The sequence below is a fragment of the Clavelina lepadiformis genome, chromosome 3, assembly GCF_947623445.1.
Source record: "Clavelina lepadiformis chromosome 3, kaClaLepa1.1, whole genome shotgun sequence".
NCBI classification, from domain to species: domain Eukaryota; kingdom Metazoa; phylum Chordata; class Ascidiacea; order Aplousobranchia; family Clavelinidae; genus Clavelina; species Clavelina lepadiformis.
In genome coordinates, this window is record NC_135242.1 from 22,953,087 (window position 1) to 22,979,852 (window position 26,766).

A 26,766-nucleotide genomic window follows, 5' to 3' on the forward strand; every position below is an offset into this window, starting at 1 on the left:
TTGTTAATAGCTGATACTAATTAGCATCATCAAACAGATGAATCATTATAAAACCATCCTTTACGTCATCAAAGAATCTAATGCAACCGAAGAGAAAATTTTATTTAAATCATTTGTAATGCAATGAAAACCATAATGAATATTACACTGGGTAAGCTTTACAATTACATCATGCTATGTCAGCTTGATATACTTTCTGAAATCATTGGATACCCATAAAATATGTCATACCATTAGTAATACTAGGCTACCTTTTCATTACAATCGGAAAAGTAAATTTAAATATCTAGTGACGTAAAGGATGAATTGGGTTAGTGAAACGTGAAACCAATCAGTCTGCCTCAACAGTCAAGATTGTCATGAACTTATGGCAGACATAGAGTTACTGTCTTTGATATAAAGCGTAGGCCTATATTTTATCAATCTAATTCCAACTTAACTACATTACAGCTTCTAGACTCATAAAGAAGTTTAATATGGTTCTATGGCCCAGGCCAACATTTGTCTTTTCATAGATGTTAAATCATTCCTTTTCTGCCTCAGTGACAAAGAGATTAGGCACCTTGCATTCTAGCCAAAAGCAAATCTCGTGTAAAAAACGAAGAAATTTTTCTCAACTAGGCTACTATTAATTTGCCATAACTGTCATGTTACAAAACTCGCACGCCTTAGCAACTGCATGATGGTACAGTTCTTCCTCGATTATCGGCAACTGGTTTATCCGGCACACGATAAATTGTCGGATCGCCTGATGAAGCGGCTTTGTGATGTAACAATACAATAAAAGAAAAACTGTAAAGCTTTCTGCAGCTTTAGCTATATCGTGCTTCTAAAATAGCCTATTCTCATTAATCTTATTGTGCTTGCAGTTCATTGTTAAAACTAAACCCTATATTGTATCTTGAAATTTTTAGATGGCTTCATATATTGTAGTGTATTGCGTTGTTGCATTGTTGTCGTACCAGAGACCTTGATTAGCGACAAGCTAAGTTATTAATGTTTGTTTATTTGACTGTTGAGTGTGAGCTTGACCGCTTACACGATTATTGCGAAGACAAATCTTGATCAAATGACACTAACTGCCGTCTGGTTGTTTATTCATCAGCAATTACAAACATTTAAAGTTGATTCATTTTGATTGTGTTGGTTCTTCATCGAATGGAAACAATGGCACAATACATTGAAGTGAGACAGCATTAAACTGTGTTTTCCAAAGGAATGAATTTAGGGCGTAAACAAAACGGAACAACAGCTGTGAGGTGAAATTCTACCAATTAGAACAGGAAAAACGTCATAACAAAGTAAATAAGAGAGAGGTACAAAGAGATATGGGGACCGAGTTGCAGTGAATCACTGTGCACAGTTAATCAACTGATCCAAAACAAAAAAAAATTCAATAGGAATGTATGGTACTCGTTGTACATTCTGAGATGATGAGTCTGATGATGGCTGTGGAACAATAAAATGAAGTTGGCTGGCCACAGTTGGGCCGCGAGCCGTAGTTTGTGTTACCCTGGCCTACGTGTTATTTATGTCAACTTTGACCAACATCGTTGTTGCAACCCACCGCTCCGTTGTTTGTTAACGTGTAAACGCTTGCTGGTAACCGTTTTTTCTCACTTGACCAACACAATGCCTAACGTGCTAAGATTTTTACTTTTGTCAGCATGGTTTGTCATAGCTAGCAGATATGAGTGCGGCAAGGGGAAATGGTGAGGGAACCCTTTGACTCCAAGAGTTTATGATACACTCACTTTTGACTTTTTTTACGAGGTTACGGATCTTTATCGGGTGGCACTTTTTCCACACAGACACACCCATAACCTAACACATAAAAACTAGTGAAACTGTTTAGCCTGCTGTCAGCCTTACTTGTTAATGTTTACTGCTTTGCATGTATTTTGTACTGTTAGCTAGGCTGCTACTACTATGCTACTGCTGCTAATACTATTGTTTTTGATTGATATATACTCGTCTGATATAGTATCTAACTATTATTATAATTGCTTAAGTTCAGTTAAACCGACACCGTTCATCCCGAAATTGTCAATGCACACCCATCGAACCCCCTCCACCTTTCAAAAAACAGCTGGTATTACCAAAGAGTATAGCACCTCACATCTCGTGCGTGTTATCGACTGGTTTGTATTCACTGCAGTAAGAGCAAATTCGCTACAGCGAACGTAGTCACTTGACACGTTGAATCCAGGGATTACTTGCTTTTACTTGTTATTATTTGTTTCGACCTTTTTTGTGTTTGTTGCTAATATTTATAAATGAAATAAAAATATAAACTCCAACTGCGTACAATAGTTGAAAAATAAATTGAAACTAAACACGCGTAAACGTAATGATAATGAACAAATCAAAGGAATGCAAAAGTTTATAAAGGAGGGTGTTCAACTGAAGAACGTAAGTTAAGCCATTATGTCCTAAATTCTAGTTCTGGGCGCTAAACCTCACAATGTAACTGTATTTCGAAAAGACGAGTTACTGCAAGCTGCAATTTTTTTGTTCCTTGTCCTTCGTCATTTTTGACTTTTCTCCTTTTTGTTTTGATGGGCTAATGGCGGCTAAGATAATTTTATCAATTAGTGATTCAATACCTTCCTGAAAAACAAAAAATAACTTATTTCTGTTAAACAAAATACAATAACAAAAATGTAACGCCTAAATAAATTTTGTTCAATTTTGGTTTGTTTACGTTTTTTACAGCACAGCATTCAATGTAGTCGAAAGCATTTAACTTTTTTCCCCGCAGTAATAGTTCTTCTTTATTGATGGAATTATTCTTAAAACTGGAAAGTTCTTCGCGTGGTTTCTGGTCTTTGGTTAAGTCATTTACATTATTTTTGGTACCCACAAGCAGAAAAGGAGTTTTTGGGCAGTGGTGCTGAATTTCAGGAACCCACTGAAATAAACAGTGTACAGTGTACTTTAGAGTAAGCTTAATGGTTTCTTTGAAACACCAAAACGGCATTTATAAACGGTATTTAAATGGTGTTTAATGTTTTTAAAATAGGCAACTGATGCTGATTATGAAAGAAATATACCTTTTTAAATGCATTTTCAATTGTGCTTGGGTTATCGATGGAAAAGCAAACCAAAAAAACATCCGTTTGCGGGTAAGTAACTGGACGAAGTCGGTCGTAATCTTCTTGCCCTAGATGTCACCATTTAAAACATCTTTACTTTGCTGTATTTTAATGCCGGATTGATTTACAATTTTTAAGTTTAAGGTAATTTTTTCAAAATGTTTATCTTGAATGAAAAAGTCATAATTATACAAAACAGATTTTGTTTTACTGGATTTCTGTGTATCACAAGTGCCAAGATATTATGGTATTAGCGAACGAAAAATGCGGTATTTACAAGCAGAAGCTTACCTGTCGTTTGCCATAGTAGAAGAGTATAAATTTTTCCCTCAGAGCACACAGTCTTCTCAGGAAAATCATAAAGTTCCTAAATTGAAAAACAAATAGTGGTTAAATAGGTTTGGTCTGATATAAGTCATGTTCAATTTTTCAAATTTTATGTATTTCTAAAATTATGATATTTAACCAGTAAAGCCAAATTTTGATGACCTTTGTAATTCTAAATCTCTAAGTTTTTTAAGTAGTAATTTAATAACAAAACTGTTGTGCCGGGTTCGAAAATAAATTGCTTTTTTAAGTTACCGTATTATGTATAAAAATTTATTGAAGATCTTACTTTGGGAAAGTAGATGTCCGGGTATGGTCCGTTTATAGCGATCAAGATCTGAGTTTTCCCGGAGCATTTATCACCGACAGAAACCACCTTTATTGTCGTTATTTTGTCTTGTGTTACCTCAGTGGCTAATAAAAGCTCAATATAGGAAAGCATTCTACACTGTGAGTATGATCTTAATGCAGAATAAATATTTAAATAATTATTTGAACTTTTGTCGAAAGAAGGCTTGAGATGATATTTTTCGTGTGCCGTGAACGCGGATGCGAAGCAACACATAAACAAATTAATAATGTGATAAATCTCCCTTATATTAAGTGAGAATTGTTGCAATGTTTAGAATAATCGTACTGTACTTTGTTGTTGCGCTTGCTGATGTTTGGAAGTTGTTGAAACTTCTTTTCCAAAATGCTCCCTTACAGGAAAGACCTTAACATAGTAATAATTTTTTATTTATGCATTTAAGTTGGTGTTTGTAGTCTACCGGAGATGGCCTTCTTGCATTATAAAAACAGCATATCCAATCTTTGATCAAATTTAGCCTAACCTGGTTTCTTTTCTGTGACATCACAATGAAAATGCTTTAGTAGTGCTGACTGCTGATAGTCTTGTTGTTTGGAATGAACGATCAAGTCAAGTTATTGTATTTATGCGTAATTATGTTTGAAAGTATTTAGACACTTAAAGACCCTACAAAAATACATAAATAATGTGCATAAGTTGGCTTTACCAGTATATATTTGAGTAGCCTAAATGGTCGAAAGTTTTTATTTAATGAACCTTTACTGAAACCGTTGTAAAAGTTACAATAGCGATGACTAAACTTGTCTGTAAAATAAACTAAAAAGTGTAGTAATAATAATTTTCACGATACTTACACAATCAACTTATAACCATGTTCCGTGTATATATATACATTATACATTATATGTATACATATAGTGTATACATTACCAACAAAAACATGCTTATTTAAATTAAATTTAAGTAACACCAAGAACCACTAATAACAACGCAGTGCCCGGTAAATTAATAAGATGATTATCATTTTCAATTTACTGTAAATTGGAAAAATTCTCATTTCGCCTTACTAGCGAGCAAAGCTTTTCGTTATTATGCCAACAATTATACCAGCTTACTGTTTTAGTAAACGCAAAACTCCAGAATACAAACAAGCTAACAAAGAGAAAAACAATAAATAGCAGATATACAATAAAACGCTAAACATAATCATAATAGCTTCAACATCATAAGAAATCTAAAGAATTGAACTAAACAATGAATACGAAGACGTATAAAAACATCAGCTTATCGGACCCAAATATGGACAATAGGGAAATGTTGTAGTGCTCGGTATCCTACTAGTCACAGGCGGTCACAGAATAAAAGAGGAATTTTCACTCTTCTTATAATTTTATAATACAAACATTGAAACCAAATGTAAGCGGTTTTCACGGCTTTTGCCGTTTTAGCTTCTGTCATTCTCCTGTCATTTCAAAGTGAAAAACCCACAGCATGAAATACTGTATGTCATAGATATGCAAACATATGTGTAAAACCAACAATTGCCCAGAATATATGAAATGCAATGTGTCCATTTAATACAAAAGATATTATATCATAAAACTATACCTTATACAAGTACGATGATTCAAGGCGCAATAAAACGAACACTAACAAACCACAAAATCAACAGAACTCATTCAACTTAAACCTCATGACCTACAGCATTAGAGTTGGTCCAGTCGTAATTCAAAATGTTGTGTTGTATCGTTTATCAACATCAGTGCTATCGTGAAAAAGGTGTCTTTTGTCATGTCTTTTATTAACAGATTGCATTCATGCACTCAAAGAATTTGTTCTATACAAATTCAGGCATCAAGAAAGTCTCCAAACTGTCTCCACTCACTTATGTCTTGATAATACAGATACAGTCGGCTCATTTAGGAATTCCAACCACTTGTACAATGTTGTGGTGATGCAATCAAAAAAGCGAATTATTCTATGGTTAAATTTTAATTGAAAGAAGCGTCTTGACTACAGCTTTGGTTGAAAATCCGTTTTTAGCATCATGTTGTTACTTGGTTCAGTTATCCAATTCGCATTGATATAATTTTGCTAAGTAAAATGTTCAAAGAAACCGAATGAACGGGCGTTCTACGATGGCTGTACACGTAAAGTATATATTAGAAGCACGACAATTAAAAACAAACAGTTGTTTTTTAAAACTAAAGCTATGACAAACAACTTTTTGTTCTTTGCCAAACACTTGCAAAATGAACAACAAGCGGTTAGTTCTGTCACAAAATAGCATACGAATAATGGCTAAATGGCTGCCGCTACTAGCTAACAAAGCTTTGCCTTTTGGAACCGTGGCAAACTCTTTCATACAATGATACTTCATCCCCAGCCGCCATGGTAATATTGATCAGTGTTGTATTGTATGGAATTGTATTGTATTGTATTGCCGCACTCTTTATTGTGTTGTTGGTCACTCCCAATTAGGTACTTTAACAGTGTATTCATTGAAGTGTTATGTTTTAATTTCAGAACTTTCGAATTCGATTGTGATTCATTGATGGACTCTGACGCAGTCGTTCGCCAAAACAATGACGTGGGTTGATGACGTTTTCACATAACTTTTCCTACGGTTGTAAGTATACAGAAAAGTTATTGTAAAATAAACTCATAATTGCTATTACTACACACTTATATTAACACATAGCGTTGGATATGTTACGTCAACGTTTGTGTCAATACCGTCAAATCTCGTTTATAAAAACCACGAAAAACAGAAATCTCCGCTAATCGACATGAAAATACGAATTTCGTGCCATGCATTTTACCCCTTAAATCCGAAAATTTTGACTTCCAACTTCGACACGGCCATCAATATCTATCTATGTATATGTGTGTGGGACTTACTCAGTTCGACTGTTTGTCTGTAAGTCACAAACCGGCAAGGCTTTTAAACGGGGGGTCTAGACGCATCAAATTTTTACACAAGGTGCAACTCATAATCGGAAAGATTATAACGCTTTTCGATCGACCACCCGGCGGCAAAAACTGGCCCCTAAGCCCTTCTCTCCTGTGTGAAGTAATAGCAATCTAGCGCAGGATTATGCCTACCAGTAATTCACAGGGCATACAAACACGTGTGTGCAATGAGGGGAACGTATATCCGATCTTACTTAGTTAATGGGACGTAGCGTATATGGTAAAGTAACTGATATATGATAACGTGATTCTAATTATCGTTGAATATTACGATAATACTGTAATGGTCTAGGCCCTAGGGGCATGATTCTCGCTTTAGGTGCGAGAGGTCCCGGTTTCAAATCCCGGACGAGCCCGTCTCTTCAATTTTGAAAGTACAACACTACCATTAGGTAAAATAAATGTCGCTCGTAATACCTAAACTTGCAAAGTATGGCTAAAAAAGTTCCTTAATTTCAGAAATTTACCGTTTAAAATTCCAAAGCATCATCCACACTTATAGAATATTGTTTATACGGCCTGCGTTTAACGCAAAAATATTTTCAAATGCTTTTGACTTAGAATTACAATTGAAAAATTTGTTTAATAGCTATACCTAGGAAGTTAAGGTTCATAAAAGCCATAATGCAAAATAAATGCCGGAGTAAAAATAACAGCTTATACTTGGTCAGTAGCTGTTTTTTCTTCAAAAAACAAAACTAAAATAAACTGGTACACTGGTAAAGATTCATAATGATACTAAAATCGTTGTCAATGTACCGGGTTCGCTGTAAATGACGCTGAATAAATTTTTATTGACACTCAGCCTACAGCACCGTTAAAATTAAATAAAATGCGTCAAACGGAATTGTCAGGCTCGTTGGTCTAGGGGTATGATTCTCGCTTTGGGTGCGAGAGGTCCCGGGTTCAAATCCCGGACGAGCCCCGAAAATTTACTACGATGTTGACAACGCATTTTGCAAGATCATCTCGCGCCAACCGCTTTTCAACTTTTTATCTATATTGTTACAGACAAGTTGCTCGCGTTGAAATAAAGCAATTGTGAACACTCAGATAAGTCTGGTAGTTTTCATTTAAAATGTTTGTAAATTGCGTAGGGTGGAAACTGATTTAGTGTGCTAAACTGTTGTAACTAAAACGTCTTCCCAGTTCTATGTTATCAGCTTTTAATTATCTGGATGTCTGCGTTAGTTTTACACTTTATCATTGCCCCCAACTTCATCCATTTGCTGCAGTGTAGCTTTGTAACAAATAAAGTCAAAATATTGTTTCCTTTTTTCTCGTCTGTAAAGTAAATTACAATTCCTAGATAACTTCGCTTCATCCCGAAGATGAACTGTTAAAAAGGCTGAAACATGCCAGTGTTTTTGTGTGTAATAAAATAGTATTATTAATATCCCTGCTGTAGTTATATTAATTACAACAGTTTGGTTAAAAATGTTTATCTGTTAATGGGTCATGTGTAACTTTGTTTGAAGCAAACTAGAACGCAAGTGGCTTGTTGGTCTATGCCCTAGGGCCTAGGGCATACGTGTCAAACTCCCGTCCCGTGGGCCACATCCGGCCCGCTTTACAATAAAAGTGTAATATTTCCGGCCCGCAAGATCATTCTACTGTATAACTTACTTTTTTTCAAGCAAGAAACAAGATTATAACAAATCGCACAATAGAGTAGCACAGCAGTTGCCCCACCCAGTGGCGTAGCAGCCACCTGGCGGTTCTGGCTCTGCGCCAGGGGCGGCAGGCTGCAAGGGGGCGGCAAAATGAGGCTGCACAGTGCACACAGCACGAGAATTTAAAAAAAAATGGAGCGGTAAACAAGCTATTTTGTTACAATTTGGTCCCGCTGACCAAGAAAACTGTGGAAGGTGAACCAGTCCTGGGCATTTAAACGTTTAATTGTAAACTTTTAAGTTGTTATTGATAGTAAACGTTTAAATGACAGGTTGTGGTTAAATTTATACTAACTTAGTGTTAATTTAGACTCGAAAATGAAACGTGTCAAAGAGAGTGGAGCTTTTTTTAAAAAGAAGCGAAAGCAAGAGAAGCAGAATTAAAAACGCACATGGGAGCTATGCTAAAATTTGTAACCTCTTCTGGTTCAAATGTTTCTTTAACATTACCAGAGAACGATTCAAATAAAAACCCAGACAATAACGCTGAGCTCCAGAGAGATACTGAAAATATCAGCAGAAACGCAAGAAACAGGGTCTATCAAAAGTAATACCAATGAAATCAATTATGCATTGCCAGTTATAGATGGAGACGAAGGTGAAAATAACGACGAAGCAGTTGCAATAGTCAACAATTTGCCCAATGATGTGGCCTCTTGGCCTGAAGTTATAGATCACCATTTATATGGATGAAGAGCGAAAAAAGTGGAAAGCAATTTTAGAAAGCGTTGTTGATGTCATATTATTTCTAAGTAAGCAAAACCTTCCTTTTCGAGGACATCGTGAAGCTTTTGAATTCAACAACCAAGGAAATTTTTTAGAGACTGTGAAGCTTCTGGAAAAATATAGTCCCGTAATCATCAAATACCTTGCTGATATTCGTATTTCTACGAAGATGACAACTACTTATCTTTCTCCCACTATTCAAAATGAGCTTATTTTGCTTCTCAGTAAAAAAGTCAAAAACATCGTTCTTGAAGAGGTGCGCGAAGCTAAATATTTTGCGATTATGTGCGACAGTACTCCGGACGTATCACATACTGATCAAATGACTCTTATAGTCAGATATGTAACAATCAAAAACAGTATTGCCCAACTGAAGGAATCGTTTTTGAATTTCTTTCCGTTGAGCGGAAAAACGGCAGCTGAAATTTCTCAATCTATTCTAGATGAACTTGAACTAAACAACTTAGATGTGATGATGTGTAGGTGAAAAGGCTACGACAACACATCTACTATGTCGGGAATTCATACTGGAGTTCAGCAAAAAATCAAAAACATAAATCCAAAAGCACTACTCGTACCGTGTGGAAATCACACACTGAATCTTGCAGATGTTCATGCCGTCGGATCGTTGCATTTAAGCGACAGATTTTCGCTGTTTTACAAAGTATGTTTTTTTTTTGCTGCCTCTACTCATAGATGGGATGTCTTTCTAAAGCATGCGCCAATCGCGCTGAAGCGAGTGATTGATACGCGATGGAGCGCACATCACGCTGCTGTAAAGGCCCTTCACGCAGGTTTTGATGAGTTTATGGATGCTCTAGAGTCTAGAGGAACTATGTAATCCAAACAAAAATCTTAATACACGAGGTGACGCTCATAGTATTCTAGAAGCGATTCAGAATTTTTCTTTCTTTTTCTTCTTATGTTTTTGGAAAGTAATCCTGCGAGAATCTCATGATACTTAAACTTACTTGCAGCAAAAGGATTGCTGTTAGCGCAATGCTCTAACAAGATGAAAGCGTTTGTCAACTTTTTAGTGGAAGAACGAGATAATCTGGTTAAAGGTTCTGTGGATGCAACGATCAAAAAATGCGCAGAGCTAGAGATTCCAGTTGAAGATCGGAGACTTCGCAGAAAAAAGAGAATGCCTGGCGAACACGCAGCAAATGCTGGCCTTAGTGTTGTTGGAGAAGTAAGACGATGCATGTTTCAAGCATTGGACAGATTTAAACTTGAAGCTGAAACTAGGTTTACCGGCATACACCACTTGAAATATATGTTTGGATTTTTGAATCCTCACGCGCTGTTGCAAAGCGAAAGTCACAATGGATTCACCAACGCTTTTAGAAGCACTTATGACGACGAGGTGGACTTTTTGGAGCTAGCTGTGGAAATTGACAGATTTAAGAGGCTGGTGCGAAGCAGTGATACCACGTTTGATCGTAATGCAACAGCGTTTGATGTTTTACAGTGGTTAGCTAAATCACACCTACTTGATTCAACAAGTACGTAGGCCTACCATATTTATGCTTGTGTCTGAAACTTTATCTTACCATTGGTGTTTCAATTGCGAGTTGTGAGAGGAGTTTCTCAAAGCTCAAAATGATAAAGTCCTATTTACGTTCTACCATGAATGATGATCGGCTATCAGCTCTATCGATTCTTTCTATAGAAAGACATTATACGTTCAAAAACTTGATTTTGAAGATATTATCGCTGATTTTGCTTCGGCGAAAGCTCGAAAAGTTCAATTTTGAGGCGGTTATTAATCTTTTATTTGCCTAATACATTTGTTCTCCATTTTTTGTCTTTTATTTTAGGCCTTAACGCTGAGACAGTGTGGCTTATTTCTCAAGCAATATAGAACTTCTGAGACGCGGCACATTATCTGTAATTATTTTTATTGAAAAGATTTCGTGAACATGAAACTATACTTCAAAATTTGCTGCAGTCTACATAGGGCGGCATTTTCATCGAAAGCCAGGGGCGGCAGCATATGCTCCTACGCCACTGGCCCCACCATAGGATAGAATAAATAGATTTATTCTATTGCTGGTAATCTGGACTGCCTTTTTCTTCATTGTTTTAAATTCTTTAATGCTTTTCGAAAAAGATAAATGCAACATAATGACGTAACACAAGAATAATCAAACATAGGCCAGTCAAAACTGCTCTTATTCAGCAGCCTCACTTTAATTTTGTCAAGTCAACTACTATTACTACTCATAGCCGTACTATTTTGTACGACAACTTTCAATATGGCCAATAGGAAAGTAGATTTTAAGAGTAGGTATTTTCAGAACCGCTGGGAGGCGGAGTACATGTTCACTAAAAAATGTGTGCTTGTGTTCACCAAAAAATGCAACAAAAATGTGTGCTTTGTTTGGCCCCAATATATGCTACACGCTAATGGCTTTTATTATGCTTTTTAATCGATATCTTATGTTGCGTGTTACATCATGCAGTTAGTTTTTTACACCTTCCCTTACGAAAGCAAGAATATGTTTCTGCAAACCCATACACCACTCACGAATGGTCATGGACTGACACTGTACCAAGCTTGTTGACGGTCGTTCTACAATTAAACACTGACAACACTGCTGCTTCGTCACGTTTTTTAACAGTGGTTAAACCGAGCTGCTTTCTCATACCAGCTATTTATTCCATCGCTTATCTTGTTCAATAACCCTGTTAACAATGACGCGTTATTGGAAAACAAAGGTCCGGAACGAAACTTAAATTGTCGTGAATCTGCCAAGTCAGCTGTCCTTGCGTCACGTTATGTTAGAACGTTTGCTAAGTCGTCTGTGTTTTAATAAGAACCGATATAGGAATTGATTGATAAGCAAAGCTAAATTACACTGAACATTACTGCAAAAAAAAGAGCATACTTTCTCATTGGCGGCCGATAAGTCACTTAGATATGAGGGGTCAATGAGGTGAACCTACAACATAGTTTTGTGGCACACTCCTTCACTGTTATGGACCTTGTCGCCGAGCTTCAGATCCTTTTTAGCAAATTGATTGATGCAAGCTGATTTCTTCGATTGCTTTCACAGCGTTCACATCGTTTGCTTTTAAGCTATAATTGTGTAACTGATAAAAAAGATTGATCTTGTAATAACCACTTCAATTTCAAGTCCTGTCTCAGTCTGTTCTTTCATTGTTAAGTGTATTTTGAAGTTGTCGGTTGAGAAACCACATGCTCTGATCACAGTATGAGCTATATCACACTTTTAACAATAACGGATAAAGTGTAAAACATTTTACAATGATTTGCGAATAAATTCTTTCAACTTTCAACAAGATTTGCCAAAAGTAATTAAAATGTTCTACGGCCTACAAGGGCGAGCATGCCTTAGAGTCTAAGGCTTACATGTTATTACATCTTTTAATTACTAGTGCCGGTGTGAAACTTGTTTTCGAATCTTCGAAGTGACGTCTAAATTTAGAAATGACGCAGCTTCCTGTAATTCAAGCAACGCAGAAGAAAATCTCAACAACATGTTGTCGCTTACTTTCTTGTAATAAGCAAAGATGCTTTCAGTAGGTTTCAAATTGTTGTCGTAAACATGATACACCAAGTCATTGATATATTTTATTTATAAAAACCATAAACCCTTTACTTAAATATATTTTTATGAAATGCAGGGTTAAGACCATGTTCTGACGAAAATTACCATTAAAAGAAATCTTCACACAAGACGCATGAGTTATTTGTAATCTTTGGCCATGGTATACTGTATCAAACATAGACAGTTATATTTTAATGCACGCGTTTGTTTAGTAACTACACAAACAACTACTGGTGCAGTTTCTCAAGTTCTATTTTGGTAATTGTTTTGTTAAAAAAGACAAATGAAAGCAAGTAAACAAACAAGGTATGTAAGTAAGAATTTTTATCTTCCGCTAACGTTATTCTTTTCAAACATACTAAACAATCCACCTTTTTGAAAAACGTCATTATGTTGCAAAGCTACAGTTTTCGTATGTGTTAATTGTCCTACATATATCACTGCTTGCAAACGCAGTTCGCAGAGTTTCGAAGAACATTACTTCGTCATCATTTGTTTCATCGAATCTCAGGAAATCATAGATTTTTCGGTTAAAAGTTCGTTGAATTAATTCTGGAACGCGAGCTGCTACTTCACCATGCCACTCCACTAATATCAGTTGATCTCTTCCAGCAGAAATTTGAAGTTCTTGAAGTGCCACCAATACGTACCTGCCAAACCAGACTTGAAAATGATGCTCAACTACTGTAAATGTAAAGAGATTTTGCAAAATGTTTTGCCTACCTGCAAATTGGGCTATCACAGAAGGTGCCAGAGAAGATAACGATAGTTTTGCGACTCTTTGTGACAAGTCGTAGGAGATTTTCGGTTGACGACATGCCAACGTCAATGTCACGACCAGCCAGGAGAAGTTCAATGGATGGGTTTCCGTTAATCATCCCAGGTACCAGTTTGTTGTCGACCCAATCACCGAGTTCGTCATTGTTGTGGTCGAAAAATACAAAACCTCTTTTGCTTTTGGTTTTTGGCAGATAAGGATTGACATCACTTGGTTTTAATGATTGAACTCTGAAGTACTCGTTGACTTTCCGATGAATTAATCGTCTAAACCAGCTGCTGTAACCGATAGTACCACATAAAAGAAAAATCACAAAAACTGTTGTGAACGTTAAGACATAAATTAAATCTCTTTGGAAATCGCAGCTTGTATTGTGTCCGAAACGAGAGGCCGTGTGACCACGCAAACCAAGCGGGGATTGACAAGTCACGCAGCCGCCGTAATATTCTTCGATCTCCGTTGTACACTTCGAATAAAATCCAGGAAGCTCTGTGTTATCACTTGCATCAGAAATATACCAAAGAAAAAACTTGTTCCAGACATGACAAGAACAATCAAGAACATTCCACCTAAAGTCCAAATACAAAAGCGTTTCTAACATTCTTCGGTTAAAAATACTAGGGTCAAGTCGCGAAATGTAATTGTAACTCAAATCAAGTTTCAGCAATTGAAGATGAGAAAAAAATCCTGGTTGAATAAACTCGATATGATTGTTTGCAATAGTGAATACTTCTAAATTAATAAGGAAAGATATATTTCCTTTTAATTTGTTAATTTTGTTGTAATCCAAGTAGAGTACTTTGAGGTGTTTTGTAAATAGTAATGGTTTGAAAGGAAACGTCCTCAAATTGTTGTGACTAAGATCAAGATTCTCAAGATAAATTAAGTTTTTAAACCAGTTCTTTGGAATTGTGTACAGTATGTCGCAGTCGCGTAGAACAAGGCTTCTGAGGTTAGGTAGGAAGTCCAGAAAATGTTTCGTTTTAACCAAAAACAGACTCGACAACGAATTTTCTGCGATATCTAATTCCACCACCGAATTCAGGTCACAAGCTTCGGACAAAGTCCAGTAGCGAACATAACCGGCAAGATCGCCTTTATCGAGTTTCCATTTTAAGTTGACTTGGGCGGACGGGCTAAAGTGACAGAAAAATTTGAAATCCAATAATGTCTCTTTTCCAATGATGTACATTTGTCGTAAGTTGGAGAAACTATTAAAAGCGTCATAATCAACTGTTTTAATCGGATTATTGGACAAATCGATACTGCACAAACAAGTTAAATGTTTTAAGTCGTCGACTCTTATTTCTTCTAGTTGATTGTTTGATAAATCGAGGATCGTTGTCTTCGATAATAAAAGACCTTTGTTTTTAGAGATTGATTTAATTTGATTGTTTGAATAACTAAGCAAACCTCTGACATCACAAAAACCTTCTACTTGTGTTGTACAATGAGTTACGGTATCTCCAAATTCATCAACGTTTGAGAAAGACAGTGATTTGTCTCGAGTCGTATTTTCAGTGCGAGTAGCTTTGTCCAAGTTACTGGCAAAAGTTAAAAGATTATTCGAAGCCTGAATGGATCTAAGATGGCGCAATCCGACCCATGCATCTGAAGAAATAGATTGAACATTGCAGTAGGAAATTTCGATTGTGGATAAATTACTTAGATTTGACAAAGTAGCAAATGATTGATTGTCGACTTCATGGAAATGCACGGAAAAGACAGCATTGGGCAAAACGTTTGCTGCATTTCCGAATAATATCCTTTCAAGGGAAGTTAAGGATCTAAAAGCCGGGCCCAAGCGAAGAAAATCGACAGCTTTTGTCGGTCCACAGTAACTGTTAAAAGCCAGGTTTAAGTGTTTAATTTGGTTCAAGTTCATTAAATAATTTGCTTGAAAAATAGACTTTTGCAAGCAGTTCGAGGAGAGGTCGAGTACTTGGAGATTTTTATTGTTTTTAAGTATTTCATTTGGTAGAAATTGAATGAAGTTTCCAGACAGATTAAGGTGCCGAAGATGAGCAAGTGGATCAAACAGACCGCCGTCAATACGCACTTCCTGGTTCGTAATTAAACCCATTAAAGCCAAGTCTAACACTTGTAACTCTGGCGCTCTGATGAAGTCGGTCTTTTCCAAATGAACAACTGGGTTTGCCATTAGCAAGAAAACTTTGAGCTTGTTCCCAAACAACTGCAGCGGTATTCGTTCCCAGTTGTTTTCGGACAAATCCAAAACCTCCAAATTTGCAGAAGGATACCAGGTCAATGTAAAGTTTCGAGGACAAATTTCAACCGCTTTGCTACGCAAACAGTTTGTTTCGCCGAACAACAGAGTTAATTTTGTCAAATTCTGCAACTGAGCGGTGACATCGTTCAGTTGAGTTGCGCTTATATCGAGCCCACTTATAAAAGGGGGTAAGCGCCGAGGAAACTCACGAAGGTAATTAAACCTCAAATTTAGCCACTTCAAGTTAACAAGGTGCTGCAGTGCTCCTGGTTCAATGTAAAAGTCTTCACCACATGGTGGATCCTCCGGATACATTCCACGAGGAACACAATTCTCATCTAAGCTCAGCAAAGTTATATTCTTGTATTGGATAAAGTCATTGGCGCCAATATGACGTATCATATTGCCGGAAAACCTTAACGCTTCCACATTTGTTGGCAGGTTTTGGGGAATTTCTGTTAGACCCCTAAAACCACACTCGACATAAATATACTTTTCATCCAGCCAAGGTGCGTATTCTAGGTTCCGGTAAACGTAATCGTAGTCTACCAGAAAAACAACGAAATTCATCCCATTTATAGCAGTCTCTCTTTCACAAACATATTGCGATTTGCTTGTAAATGCGTAGGGAATGCAAAGCAGTATCAACAATATTACATGTAACCACACCATGGTTTTTGTGTATGTAGTTATCCTATACAGTATATAGAACGCTAAGCCTCATTAGCACACTCCAAAAATAGAAAGAACTAGTTTTGTTCTCGGTCCTCGTTTGTAGGTTTATAAATCCTGTCAACCGGAACAAATTTCCGTCAATTCTAAAACATCATCTGAACCAAGTTCTTTCAACTACACAATGCTGCTTAAAAATTCTTTGCGAAACCTTCCTGTCAGATTCCTCTTGCCGAACTTATTTCCCCTGAGTTGCTATTAATTGAATCAAATCTGTTTGTTGGGGAAAGTTTCAGCCGAGACAATTCTATTCTTGCTTTTGCATGATGCCCAATATAGGAAACACGTTTAAAAATGCAAGGCGGAAATATTTGTCAGCAAAGAAAACTTCGTAAGAGCGCACGACGTGGGGATTACAATGATGTCATCGATAAAACTTTCATCTCCTACTTCAAAGGAAAAACCATTATGTGGCTAAGGTGTTAAGTAAAAGTTAGTTCTATAGTATAAATAATCTTATTTAACACATGGTTTAAACCAGTAATTCTCAACGTTTTCACTGCCAGGTCAAATTTAAAACTTGGTTCGTTGACAGGGTGTCAAGGGCATTAAGTCTTAAATCCTTTTCGACTAAATTATCATGACATCTTTTCAATTAACGTGATCATCGAAAAGCGTATAACACGACACAAGCTGCAGAGCGTGAAAGTAAATGCGGTAACGTTCATTCGCCGCCGCAGTCTACTTTGATACGCCAGTAAGAAAGTCAACAAGCGTTTCATTATGGTCGTTTCATAGTTAGGCGGTTAGGTTTGGAGAATCATTATGAAAATATTGATATTTAAGAGCGAACAAACCTAATTTTTTGCCTTTATAGCGTAATTTAACTGTACTTTGATTGTTCTTGAGATGAATCTTTTGATGCAAATTCGTCCCCAATTTGTAGCATTGCCTAGTAGCAATTTATTGACGAGGCATACCACAAAGGATAAAGACTCGAAAATGATACCTCGCCATTTAAGCAGGTTCCTTATGCAGTTGATATTGACCGAGTTATTCACTTCAATTTGCTTAATGCAACACTCGAATTTTTTTAAACCAAATATAACTAATCGATTACTTGAAGGGATTTAACTGGTTATTTTAACCGACTTTTTTAGGCTCATGAAAGCTAACGTTTTCAGCTCTTTACTTCTATTAGAAACGGCGTTCATAAATTGTCATTATCTTTTCTGATCCTGCTTTGGGTATTCTGCACTACACAAAGAATCATTAAAGAAAATTATCAGTAATATAGATCTATCGCATTGCGTGTTTACCGCATGTTTGAAGTATACGGTACTGTGTTTCGAAGTAGAAGGATCACTTAGAGATTATGATCGACTTGTTGTGGACAAGCCAATGAGTGCAAGGTTCGTATTTTAGAAGTATCTACGTATTAAAATATATTAAAACCTCTGCTAAAGTTTATTTGATAAAAGCTAATTCACAAACGCTAGCGTCAACTATACACGGTGCTACACTACAAAGGTAAAAACACACTCACTAACGGAAATACCTATAACGATCACCAAACGATAACAATCCAAATACAATACAACACTGAATATCTCAAGCATCGTCCGCGTGACTATTAACCAAGCACAAAAAGTCAATTGCGTTCTGAGAAAGACACGGAAATGTTACATGCATTTGGTTTAAAATACGCTACTACTGCTGTATATAGTGATCATGCACGAAGGGATAAAACTTACAGCAAATTACCTTATGTTGCATGCGCACAAGGTCGTCGTATGAGATGTGTTCTCGCCACCTCTTTTATCCGGGATAGAAATCAAGTAGTCACTGGTCCGTGACGTCATACAAAGCACACAGGTGATGTATTCCGTGAGGTCACGATAAATGGAACAATCAGATATCACGCGGTCTGCCATTTTCTCTTCCGCGCCGCTCTCACAAGCTGCCACGTTTGTCATGTCCGGTTTGTAGGCTGTAGAGTTGAGCGGAATTGACCGAGACCGGTTTCAAGCGGTTAAATCCTACCCAGGTTCAATTGGGAGTTGGTAGTTTGCCGGAGCGGGAGTCGGCGTCTGTGATAAAATTGTGAAGCTTGGTAGGCCATGGTCCACCCAACAAACCGCACAAAAGCATGAGTTCTCGGTTTGTCCGGTTTGTCCGTCTTTGTTTGTCAGTGCTATTGAGTGCTATTGATTCAGAGTAGAGCTATTGAGTGGAGCAGCTTTTTAGCTCCGTTGCCCGACGCGAAAGAAGAAGAAAAGTCCAGCAGTCGGATGCCCGTGAAGATGGGAAGATTGTCTACTGGTACAAGACGCCGGTGGTTAACATTCGCGAAACTTCATTTTTGAGAGTGTGCACTTGATACTAGGAATAGGTACTGTGACCGTGTTAAACCAAATCATCTATTAGCCAACCACGATTTAAGAAAACAACCAAGAAACGTCGGTCAATTAAACATGTGAAAGTTAATAACCATGTTTGAAAATTTCATTTTGAATTAAAAATAAAATGCTGTATAGTAAGCATAAATGAACTTCCGGAAATGGAAATTATAAAAATTTGTGACAACAGTTTTACGAACACTCATCTTTTATCCCAAGATGCTTATATGTCGTGCTTGTTCGCTATACCAGCTTCGGTTAAGCAAAAGACATTAAGCGGCATATCTTAAACACAGCGCAAAGTTGATGTGTGGGTTGAGATCTCATGCTGTATTCAAAATGATCTTGGGATACGTAGCTACTCCACGATTTGATACGTGCGTACACGTGGACAGCATCAAATCTGGAAATGCATAAAGTGTTCCATTCAACAACTGTTCTAAACACAACATACAGTACCAAATGCAAATATGTTTACTTTGCCAAGTCGAGCCCTTTGCAGTTTAGTCCATCTATCCAATTATTGGGATCCAAACTACAGTCGTGGTCTCCTTTGGGAACTACTACCGTGTAAGTTGCATAAGGACTCTTACAAGCACAACCGCCAAAGAAGTCACTTGGCTTGTCCACGTTTTCACAAAATTTATTTCCCTGCAAAGAAAAACCCCTCGAAACATAAATCTGCAAGAACATAACGCGCTTCACACCATGCTCAGTATACTGTTTAGCAAGACAGTGAAGCAATCTTATTTTTTAAGAACCTTTGAGTGAGGACTTCTGGTATAACTTAGACTTATACAGCAGTAGTTGCTTATGTTTAGGCACAAGTTTTGTACCGTAAATGTTTCTTACAAAGTTCCGCATTTATTAAAACATAAATTTGTTGGAAAAGAAAATTTACGTTAGAAGCAAAGATGTTTTCTTAAACAATTTTCAAGTAAAAAACAACTGGAGTTTACTGCTAAACTTTTAATATCTAGTCGTATATTTTTATGCTTGTCCAGTTTGAAGTCAATACTACGAACAACCGACTATGCATGTAACAAACAAGAAAGACTTTCTAACGTTGAGTCGTCTTCATGCAAGAGCTTATTTATCTTTCAAGAAAGCGGCCTAAAAAGTTTCTTATAAAAGATAAATTCTAAACAATAGCTATATCAATGATCTATTTTGTTTCATGCAAATGGGAGAACACTACGCTAGCATAAAATATATAACAGACTGTAATTTTACAAACTTTTCAAAATCCGTAACTCACAGGCTTGCTAAATGTATCCTTTAAAGCAGGATCAAGTTTTGATTCAATGGGTTTATTTAGGTCAAAGTTCATAACGTTTCCACCAGAGACACTTTGAGGGGTCTGCTGCAAACGAACAACTGTATTTTCAGCTCCATCGCCGCCTGGTACGAGAAAGCTGGAATCGCCCAAATGATTCACACGGACATAAACACTGCATTGGGAAAGAAATCCTAAATTATGACATCATCAAATAAGCTGAAACTGCAACCTGCCTAAGCACCTTTTGCCTACTTTCAACTTATGTCATGCTAGGTATAGTGTCAGTCGTACATGCAGCCAAAGTGTACCTTTTAAATTAACTCATACTGATGTTGCCAGTTGAATAAGGTGATAGTAGCGAAGAGAAATCAATCACACTTACGTCGAAGGGACTTCTTTTTCTTGAGATTCTCCACTTCTTAATTCGATGTACATCGCAATTAAACGTCCGTTGTAGCAATTCACACATCGGGCAAACTCGATGTCGTTCGGATCAAGTTCTAGTTTCATGACAAACTGGTCACTTTCATTTAGCGATTTAAATATAACATGGTCTGTATCCTGTAGAACGATAAAAACAACCAAAACTATACTCTTGTGTTGAAGAAATACTTTGAACTTCTAACTGACCTGCTGTTTCTTTGCTCGTGAAAACTAAACCAGATAAATACCTTGTTGAAGCTCCAAAAGGCGTTAAATGTGTGTGAAGCTGGACCGGAGCTTGAGTCGATGGCTTGGAGAAAAAAATTTCTTTCACTTTCTATGGTTTTGAAGATATTGTGCAGATGAAAGATCCCATTGAGAGAACCGAGGTTATCGGTCATTACCTAAAACAAAAACACTCGCGCTTTAAACCACGAAAGTCTTGTGTGGGCATTTCCCTCCTGAAGACTCTACCCGAAACGTTTCCTGCGCTACAGGTGTAACGTTGTTTTCTGATACGCTTGGTTTATCGTGCATCAGTCTTGTCTGACTTCGGCCAGAAGCACGTATTAAATTGGTTACACCTTGCCTGTTTTACAACGAGTGATTCTACCGATATCAGCACTGTTGTGTAGACGTGCCTTGTTTTTACCGTTTGCAATACACTCTGATATAATTAACTGCAGGTTTCTTCGAACCAGCAATGGGGGAAGGCCGGTAACACAGGAAGCAAAACTACTGAAATATTTGTTAATAGATACAACTATTGTGTTGCTTTCAACGAGCACTACTGAAACACAAAACGAACTATAAAGTTTAAAACTTGTTGAGTGTTGCAGGTTACAAATAATTTACAATCGAGAACGTTTGTGAATAGTAAGAATTAGTGTTATATAATAATAATCCAAAAGTCAAATACATAGCTACTTGAACAAAGAAGCTCCAGTTGTTGCAATTCTCTCAATGAAACTTCAGGTTTTTATGCTTTAAATTTTAACATGCAAGACGTGTTTATTGATGGTGATTATCGTGAATCCTACGGTTCTGGTTCATTCTATTTGTACATAAGCTAATGCTAACTATTATTATGTGGTCCCTGGTGTTTTTTTTGTTTGGCCTATTAAATTGCTCTCAGTATTCATCAAAGCTTTTCTTTACCCGATCGCCAAAGCTGTTAACGTATTTGCCCATGATGTCAAAGTTCCACAAACTGACAAATTGATAAGCTTTCGACAACTCGTATAAAGCACTCATGATTTCAGCTTCCTGTTGTTGGTATAAACTGCAAGTTAGAAACAAGAAATGTTTAAATCCTGGAAAAGTTGACTGATGCTTAATATTATTTTTTACCAGGAAAGCATTATAAAACAAAGTAACGCTATGCAGTTAAATACATGCAGTAAAAGTGTCTAAAGTTGATTAACCGCAACAGAATGTTTGGAAAATTGTAACTCCACCTGAATAGCAGATCGGTAAATTGCATTTTGACTGACAACGCCTCTGAGCTACTTTCACTCTCGAGCTCTGCCTGAACAACATCTTGTGTTTCTTTTAATGCTTTGAGTTGATGCCAAATGCTCTATTGATAAAAATGAATTTTATTTACTATCAACAATGTTATACGGTTCAAGAAACTATTACATGATACATAGTGCTATAAAAACTCTGACGAAATATCTTATATGCATGTTATTACAATACTTGTTGAAAAAGTTTGAAATGAATTACACCGTTTTAAAGAACCTTAAGTTAAGTTTGGATTACATTGTTCTATGCATGAAACTTGCGTGTATGATTACCTGAAGTTTAATGTTGATGTTCATGAGTCGATCAATCTGTGTGATTCGCAAGTCGGCATCAGCGAAAAAATCTTCAATTAGAATATTCAAGTCATTGTTCCCGTTTAACAAGCAAGATAATTCTTGGGCAAGTTTTCTTTTGTTTCTCCCCAGGTTGCTCTTCATGATCACGGGAACGGCTGACACGTCCATCTTGGAAAAGTCCAAGTTTTCAGGTCCAAGATCTTTGTATTCGTAACCGAAGATTAATCTAAAAAAAAGCAGATTTGTTGCATAGTGGAGAATGGCGTATTGAATTTCATTTTTGACATTCCTTAACCTTTTTTCCAGTGTTACAAAGGCTTCTTCAATTGTAGGCACTTTGCATTTATTTTGTTGTTTTATGAGAACTTCCATCGTCTGTAATTTTAAGATTATTTAATTTTTCAGATCATCATTTAACATTTAACCATTTTGTCATTTGGTTATGAAAGAAATGTAGGCCTACTTGAAAAGTTCATAACTTAACTTTTTAGCGTACTCCGCCGTTTTAAGCATGCTTAAAATGTCGCCGGTTTGAAATGAAGCATAGGCGTTTGAAGCACACCCGGCCAATGCAAATATGAATTCGATAATAGTTCGAAACGGAAGTTGTCCAGACTGAAAAATTGATTCCCTGTCTTTGTTAAAATTTGTTTGAAGTTAAGCAACAACTTTAACCAACATGTTAGACTACCTTTTTCTCGATAGTGTTTTTAACGCTTGTTTCAATTTCATTCATTGAAATCTCCATTCTGCTCTCAAGCAACTTCAGCGCATTTAAAAATAGCCGTTGGCGATTTTTCAGCATATTTTTGTTATGCTTGAGTTGCAGCTCGACAACACTTTCGGTTTCCTTGACGATGAAACGCTTCATGTTTTGCATTCTTTGAAGTTGGTCGACCTAAAAGCATATAAAACCGACAATTACATTATTGATTGTAGGAACGATCGACCGACATGTGACGACTATTATATACGTTTTTTCCAACACGTTTGTAACAAGACATTTTGCCACGCATGTCATACTTCCAGATAGTTATTTCTCAAATCAAGTTAAGTAAAAACGTGCAAACCTTGTTGTTGATTTCATTGTAAGTTTGCTCAAATCTAGTCCCACTTCGCAACAGCGTCACCACTCGGTCTCTAAGAAAGAACCAATCTAAGTCAGGGGCGTAATTTTCAGTGTTTCCGTAATAATCAAATCCCTGAGTGATCGCGTTCGTAAAAAATGATGCCTGAGAACAAAATGCAAGAGTTTCATGAAACAAAGAATAATTTTTCAATCGACTGTGCAGTCTCATACTGTAGTGTGGTTATATTTCAGCGTAGATAATTCTGTTATAGTTGTTATTATTCTTTTTTGAATTACCTGCTGGCCGATCTCGGAAACCTCATCTGTGACAGATTGTAAGAAAGCAAAAATTTCGTGAGCTTCCTTTCTTTTATTTTGTAAAAACTGGGATTCCCCTCGACGCTGAATAATTCGGAGAAGATCCATGTCGTCTTTGAACCAGGATTTTACGCCGATTTTACGGATTTTACCAACTTTGTTGAGGCTTGCGTATTCCTTAATACCATCTTTTCCCTAAAGTGTTCAATTTCTCAGTGTGGTACATTCACGCTTTGGCATATTACACAGCACGATTATAAAGATTATCACTAATTTTTGGTTGAGCATGGCTTGAAGATGACCAAAACATATACAAGAAAAACTAAAGCATTAGTTTAAAATCGATTTATTATACAGTCGTTCATTATATTTCTGCTGAAAATTACATTTCTTCTACTTTCTAGCTACCCACCCATTCTGGAGTTGGATATAAAAGAGAGCCATCTAGTCCTGGATCTCCTGGTTTTCCTTGAACACGTCCTTCGCAAGGATCTAGATAGTTAACATGACAAAACAACCTGCAAGTGGTGCTCGATATTTTGGTTACAATCTTTTGATCTCCTATTTCTACTCCTTTTTTACTCAATCATTTTACTTCCATGAGCGCACTTCATTTTTTTGCTTGTTTTTTTTTAAATTTTATGCAAGTTTTTGCAGATACTATCATCATCGATATCATATACAAAACACAAGTGGCCAAGAAGATTCTTTTTTAACCTTCTTTATTTTTTCCACTTCCATTTGCATTTTTTTGCACATGAAAATTTTTTTTTATAAATTTTATATAAAACTTACCCCGGTACCGCCTGCAGACCAGTAACGGAAGAAAAGTACAATTTTTGTAATAATCAATTTTCAAAAGGCGAAATCTTAGTCAATTGCATATCAATAAGCAAGTCATGATTTATTGCCAACAGAACTCTTCAGAAAAATTTAGTTACTACATTACACAATATAAGCAAAATATGCATTACTATACTCCTTAGCTTTAATCTTAAAACCTTCCCCCAGAAAGGACTATCTCACCGGGTGGGGATCGTAGCTGGTACATTCCATAAGTTGGACACCAACATACAATACCACACCCACCACGTCCACCATTCCTGCAAATAAACGAAGCTTTATAGTATTTATACCTTCATATGCAAAACGACTCTTTCTCACCCTCCTTTGCCTCCGTGGCCGTGCTCGGCAGGATGAGCTCCTTTTCCAGCAATTGGACGTAAGAAAAATTCCCCTGATATGTTTACAATAAACAGCTTTACTTCTGCTACTGAACCACCATTTCCAGACTTACCACCTCTTTTACCATTTCCACCTTGTCCGCCTTTCGGACCAGGATTATCTGCAAAGATATGATTTCATTGTTCAGGAAATTTCTTGTCTTGCCTAAAATAAGTTAAACGTTCTAATAAATGCAAGACCAATATTCTCGTAAAGTAAATACAAATTCATGAAATTTGTGTCTCGTACTTTCTGGTCCTTTATAAACCCAAAAAGCACAATCAAAATTAAAATGTTCGTCTTTGCAAGCTTCTTCTTCTTTAAGTGGTGGACTTTCTTCGTTGTTATCTTTTCCTCTGATTCCGTCGCCTCCATCTTGCCCTGCAGTTCCATCAGATGCCTGCACATCATCACATGCACTGTTTGTTCTAGTCATCACGTTTTAACCCAAGGAATACATAAAAATTACTGGTCTCTGTACAATGAGTTTCATGCGATATTTCGGTTCATATAAAAAAATCAAGCTAGTTCTTGTCGTTGCTTTACCTTGACATGAACATCGACATTTCCAACTAATTTATGAAGGTAAATGTCCACATTAGGGCTATCAATGCCAGATTTTCCATCCTTGCCATCTTCTCCATCAGATGCTTTACTTAAGAAATTACAAGACAAACCATCGATTTCATCGCATACCTTGGGAGCCTTTGTAAAATATTTTTGTGAGATTTATTTCGCCAAAGTGTATTGTAATTATTTGATTATTTTGTAAATTTATCAACAATTATTCTGAAAATAAGCATTCCAGTTGGACATGTGCTTAAAACAATACTATGTCATGTTTGCAATTTTAACGCACGTTTGACAACGAACGTTTGATTGCAAAAGCTGAAGCTACAAAACTAAGTTAATCAGCAATAATTACAGTACATTTTTCATGAAAAATCACGTTAAGATTAAGGAATTTTTCGTTACTTTTGCTTTAAATGTTCGAGATGCATCGTGATAACCAATTTCAAATCTCTAACTTTACCGAAAATCTGATGAAAAATTTTCCGTTCGAGATCAATTTTCGCGCGAATAGTTCAATCTTCCGCAGACCTATGAACGTGACGTCATTGTCGACATAAACAACGTCACCTCTGATTGTCAATTCAAATAAATCATCGCTAGACGTCATTTGATCGATTGGAAACGTGCTGAAAAATGAATGAAGAACTTGAAATACAGTTATCGCTTTTTGAAATTTTTGCTTCAATTTAATCACGTCGGTTTTTGCCCTCACCCTTTCGTGGCATCTTGCATCAATTTATGCACTTGGCTCAAATGAATTGCTCGTCCCAAAACACTAAACTTGTTTTTGGAGATTTCTGATATCGCGGGAGCTGAAAACCACGTAAACGGTGGAATGTCCATTGTTTCACCTTTCCACTTTTCACCGATTCCCTCCGGTTGTTCAAGGCTTCCTACAAACGCACCCATATCATTTCATCAACGATAAAAACGCCAGCATTGAAAAAAAAACAAATATAGTAGAATAAGACCATGAAGTGGTGGAGTAAGGCCGAGACAACTGGTATAGTTAAGCATGAAAAACTTACTAGATATAATTGTTTTGATGAAATTGTCCTCCTTACTTACTCACTTACACACTCAGTCACTCACTTACTTACTTAGCGTCAAGGGTATTTTCGGTAGTGTCATCATACCAGCAACAAGATCAGTTAGGTATATCAGCAACAAGATAAATCCCAATTTTTTTATCAGCATTACAAGAAGTTGTTTTTACTTCCGCCACAATTTTTAATCGAAACAGCAGGCCTACCGCTGTTACTAAACGAGGTACCTGCACAACGTTAGACCGGTTAAAAA

General features: G+C 36.7%; 3 protein-coding genes and 1 non-coding gene across 8 annotated transcripts; 1 reads left to right on the forward strand and 3 right to left on the reverse strand.

Moving 5' to 3' along the window:
• Nucleotides 1-327: 327 nt before the first annotated feature.
• On the reverse strand, nt 328-4,395 carry LOC143449511 (cell division control protein 42 homolog). Of its 3 annotated transcripts, XM_076949744.1 has the most exons (7): nt 4,256-4,395; nt 4,065-4,137; nt 3,712-3,836; nt 3,387-3,462; nt 3,054-3,163; nt 2,705-2,911; nt 328-2,610 (listed from the first exon to the last, which is right to left on the reverse strand). In XM_076949744.1, exons 1-7 carry the CDS (start codon nt 4,274-4,276, stop codon nt 2,491-2,493), a joined length of 732 nt encoding a protein of 243 aa, XP_076805859.1. In that variant the 5' UTR covers nt 4,277-4,395; the 3' UTR covers nt 328-2,490. The 3 variants fall into 3 exon arrangements, with proteins under 3 accessions (XP_076805859.1, XP_076805860.1, XP_076805858.1); XM_076949745.1 differs by lacking the exons at nt 4,065-4,137; nt 4,256-4,395 and having other exon boundaries at nt 2,748-2,911; nt 3,712-4,053; XM_076949743.1 differs by lacking the exons at nt 4,065-4,137; nt 4,256-4,395 and having other exon boundaries at nt 3,712-4,053.
• A 3,163-nt stretch (nt 4,396-7,558) lies between these two features.
• Trnap-ugg (transfer RNA proline (anticodon UGG)) lies at nt 7,559-7,630 on the forward strand. Its single transcript has one exon. It is a non-coding gene; the product is annotated as a tRNA-Pro (tRNA).
• A 5,059-nt stretch (nt 7,631-12,689) lies between these two features.
• On the reverse strand, nt 12,690-17,012 carry LOC143450279 (toll-like receptor 7). Its single transcript, XM_076950758.1, has 2 exons — nt 13,403-17,012; nt 12,690-13,329 (listed from the first exon to the last, which is right to left on the reverse strand). Exons 1-2 carry the CDS (start codon nt 16,357-16,359, stop codon nt 13,068-13,070), a joined length of 3,219 nt encoding a protein of 1,072 aa, XP_076806873.1. The 5' UTR covers nt 16,360-17,012; the 3' UTR covers nt 12,690-13,067.
• Nucleotides 17,013-17,807: 795 nt separating this feature from the next.
• LOC143449583 (uncharacterized) lies at nt 17,808-26,735 on the reverse strand. Of its 3 annotated transcripts, none has more exons than XM_076949845.1 (21): nt 26,568-26,735; nt 26,180-26,360; nt 25,928-26,093; nt 25,441-25,599; nt 25,144-25,294; nt 24,835-25,015; nt 24,697-24,773; nt 24,083-24,162; nt 23,650-23,865; nt 23,354-23,515; nt 22,975-23,181; nt 22,767-22,898; nt 22,579-22,658; nt 22,260-22,509; nt 21,918-22,039; nt 21,619-21,742; nt 20,709-20,864; nt 20,420-20,598; nt 20,017-20,209; nt 19,237-19,409; nt 17,808-19,161 (listed from the first exon to the last, which is right to left on the reverse strand). In XM_076949845.1, the coding sequence occupies exons 1-21, from the start codon at nt 26,662-26,664 to the stop codon at nt 19,017-19,019; spliced, it is 3,231 nt and encodes a 1,076-aa protein (XP_076805960.1). In that variant the 5' UTR covers nt 26,665-26,735; the 3' UTR covers nt 17,808-19,016. The 3 variants fall into 3 exon arrangements, 2 of the variants coding, with proteins under 2 accessions (XP_076805960.1, XP_076805961.1); XM_076949846.1 differs by having other exon boundaries at nt 26,564-26,735; XR_013114592.1 differs by lacking the exons at nt 17,808-19,161; nt 19,237-19,409 and having other exon boundaries at nt 20,067-20,209; nt 20,420-20,537.
• Between the last annotated feature and the right edge of the window lie 31 nt (nt 26,736-26,766).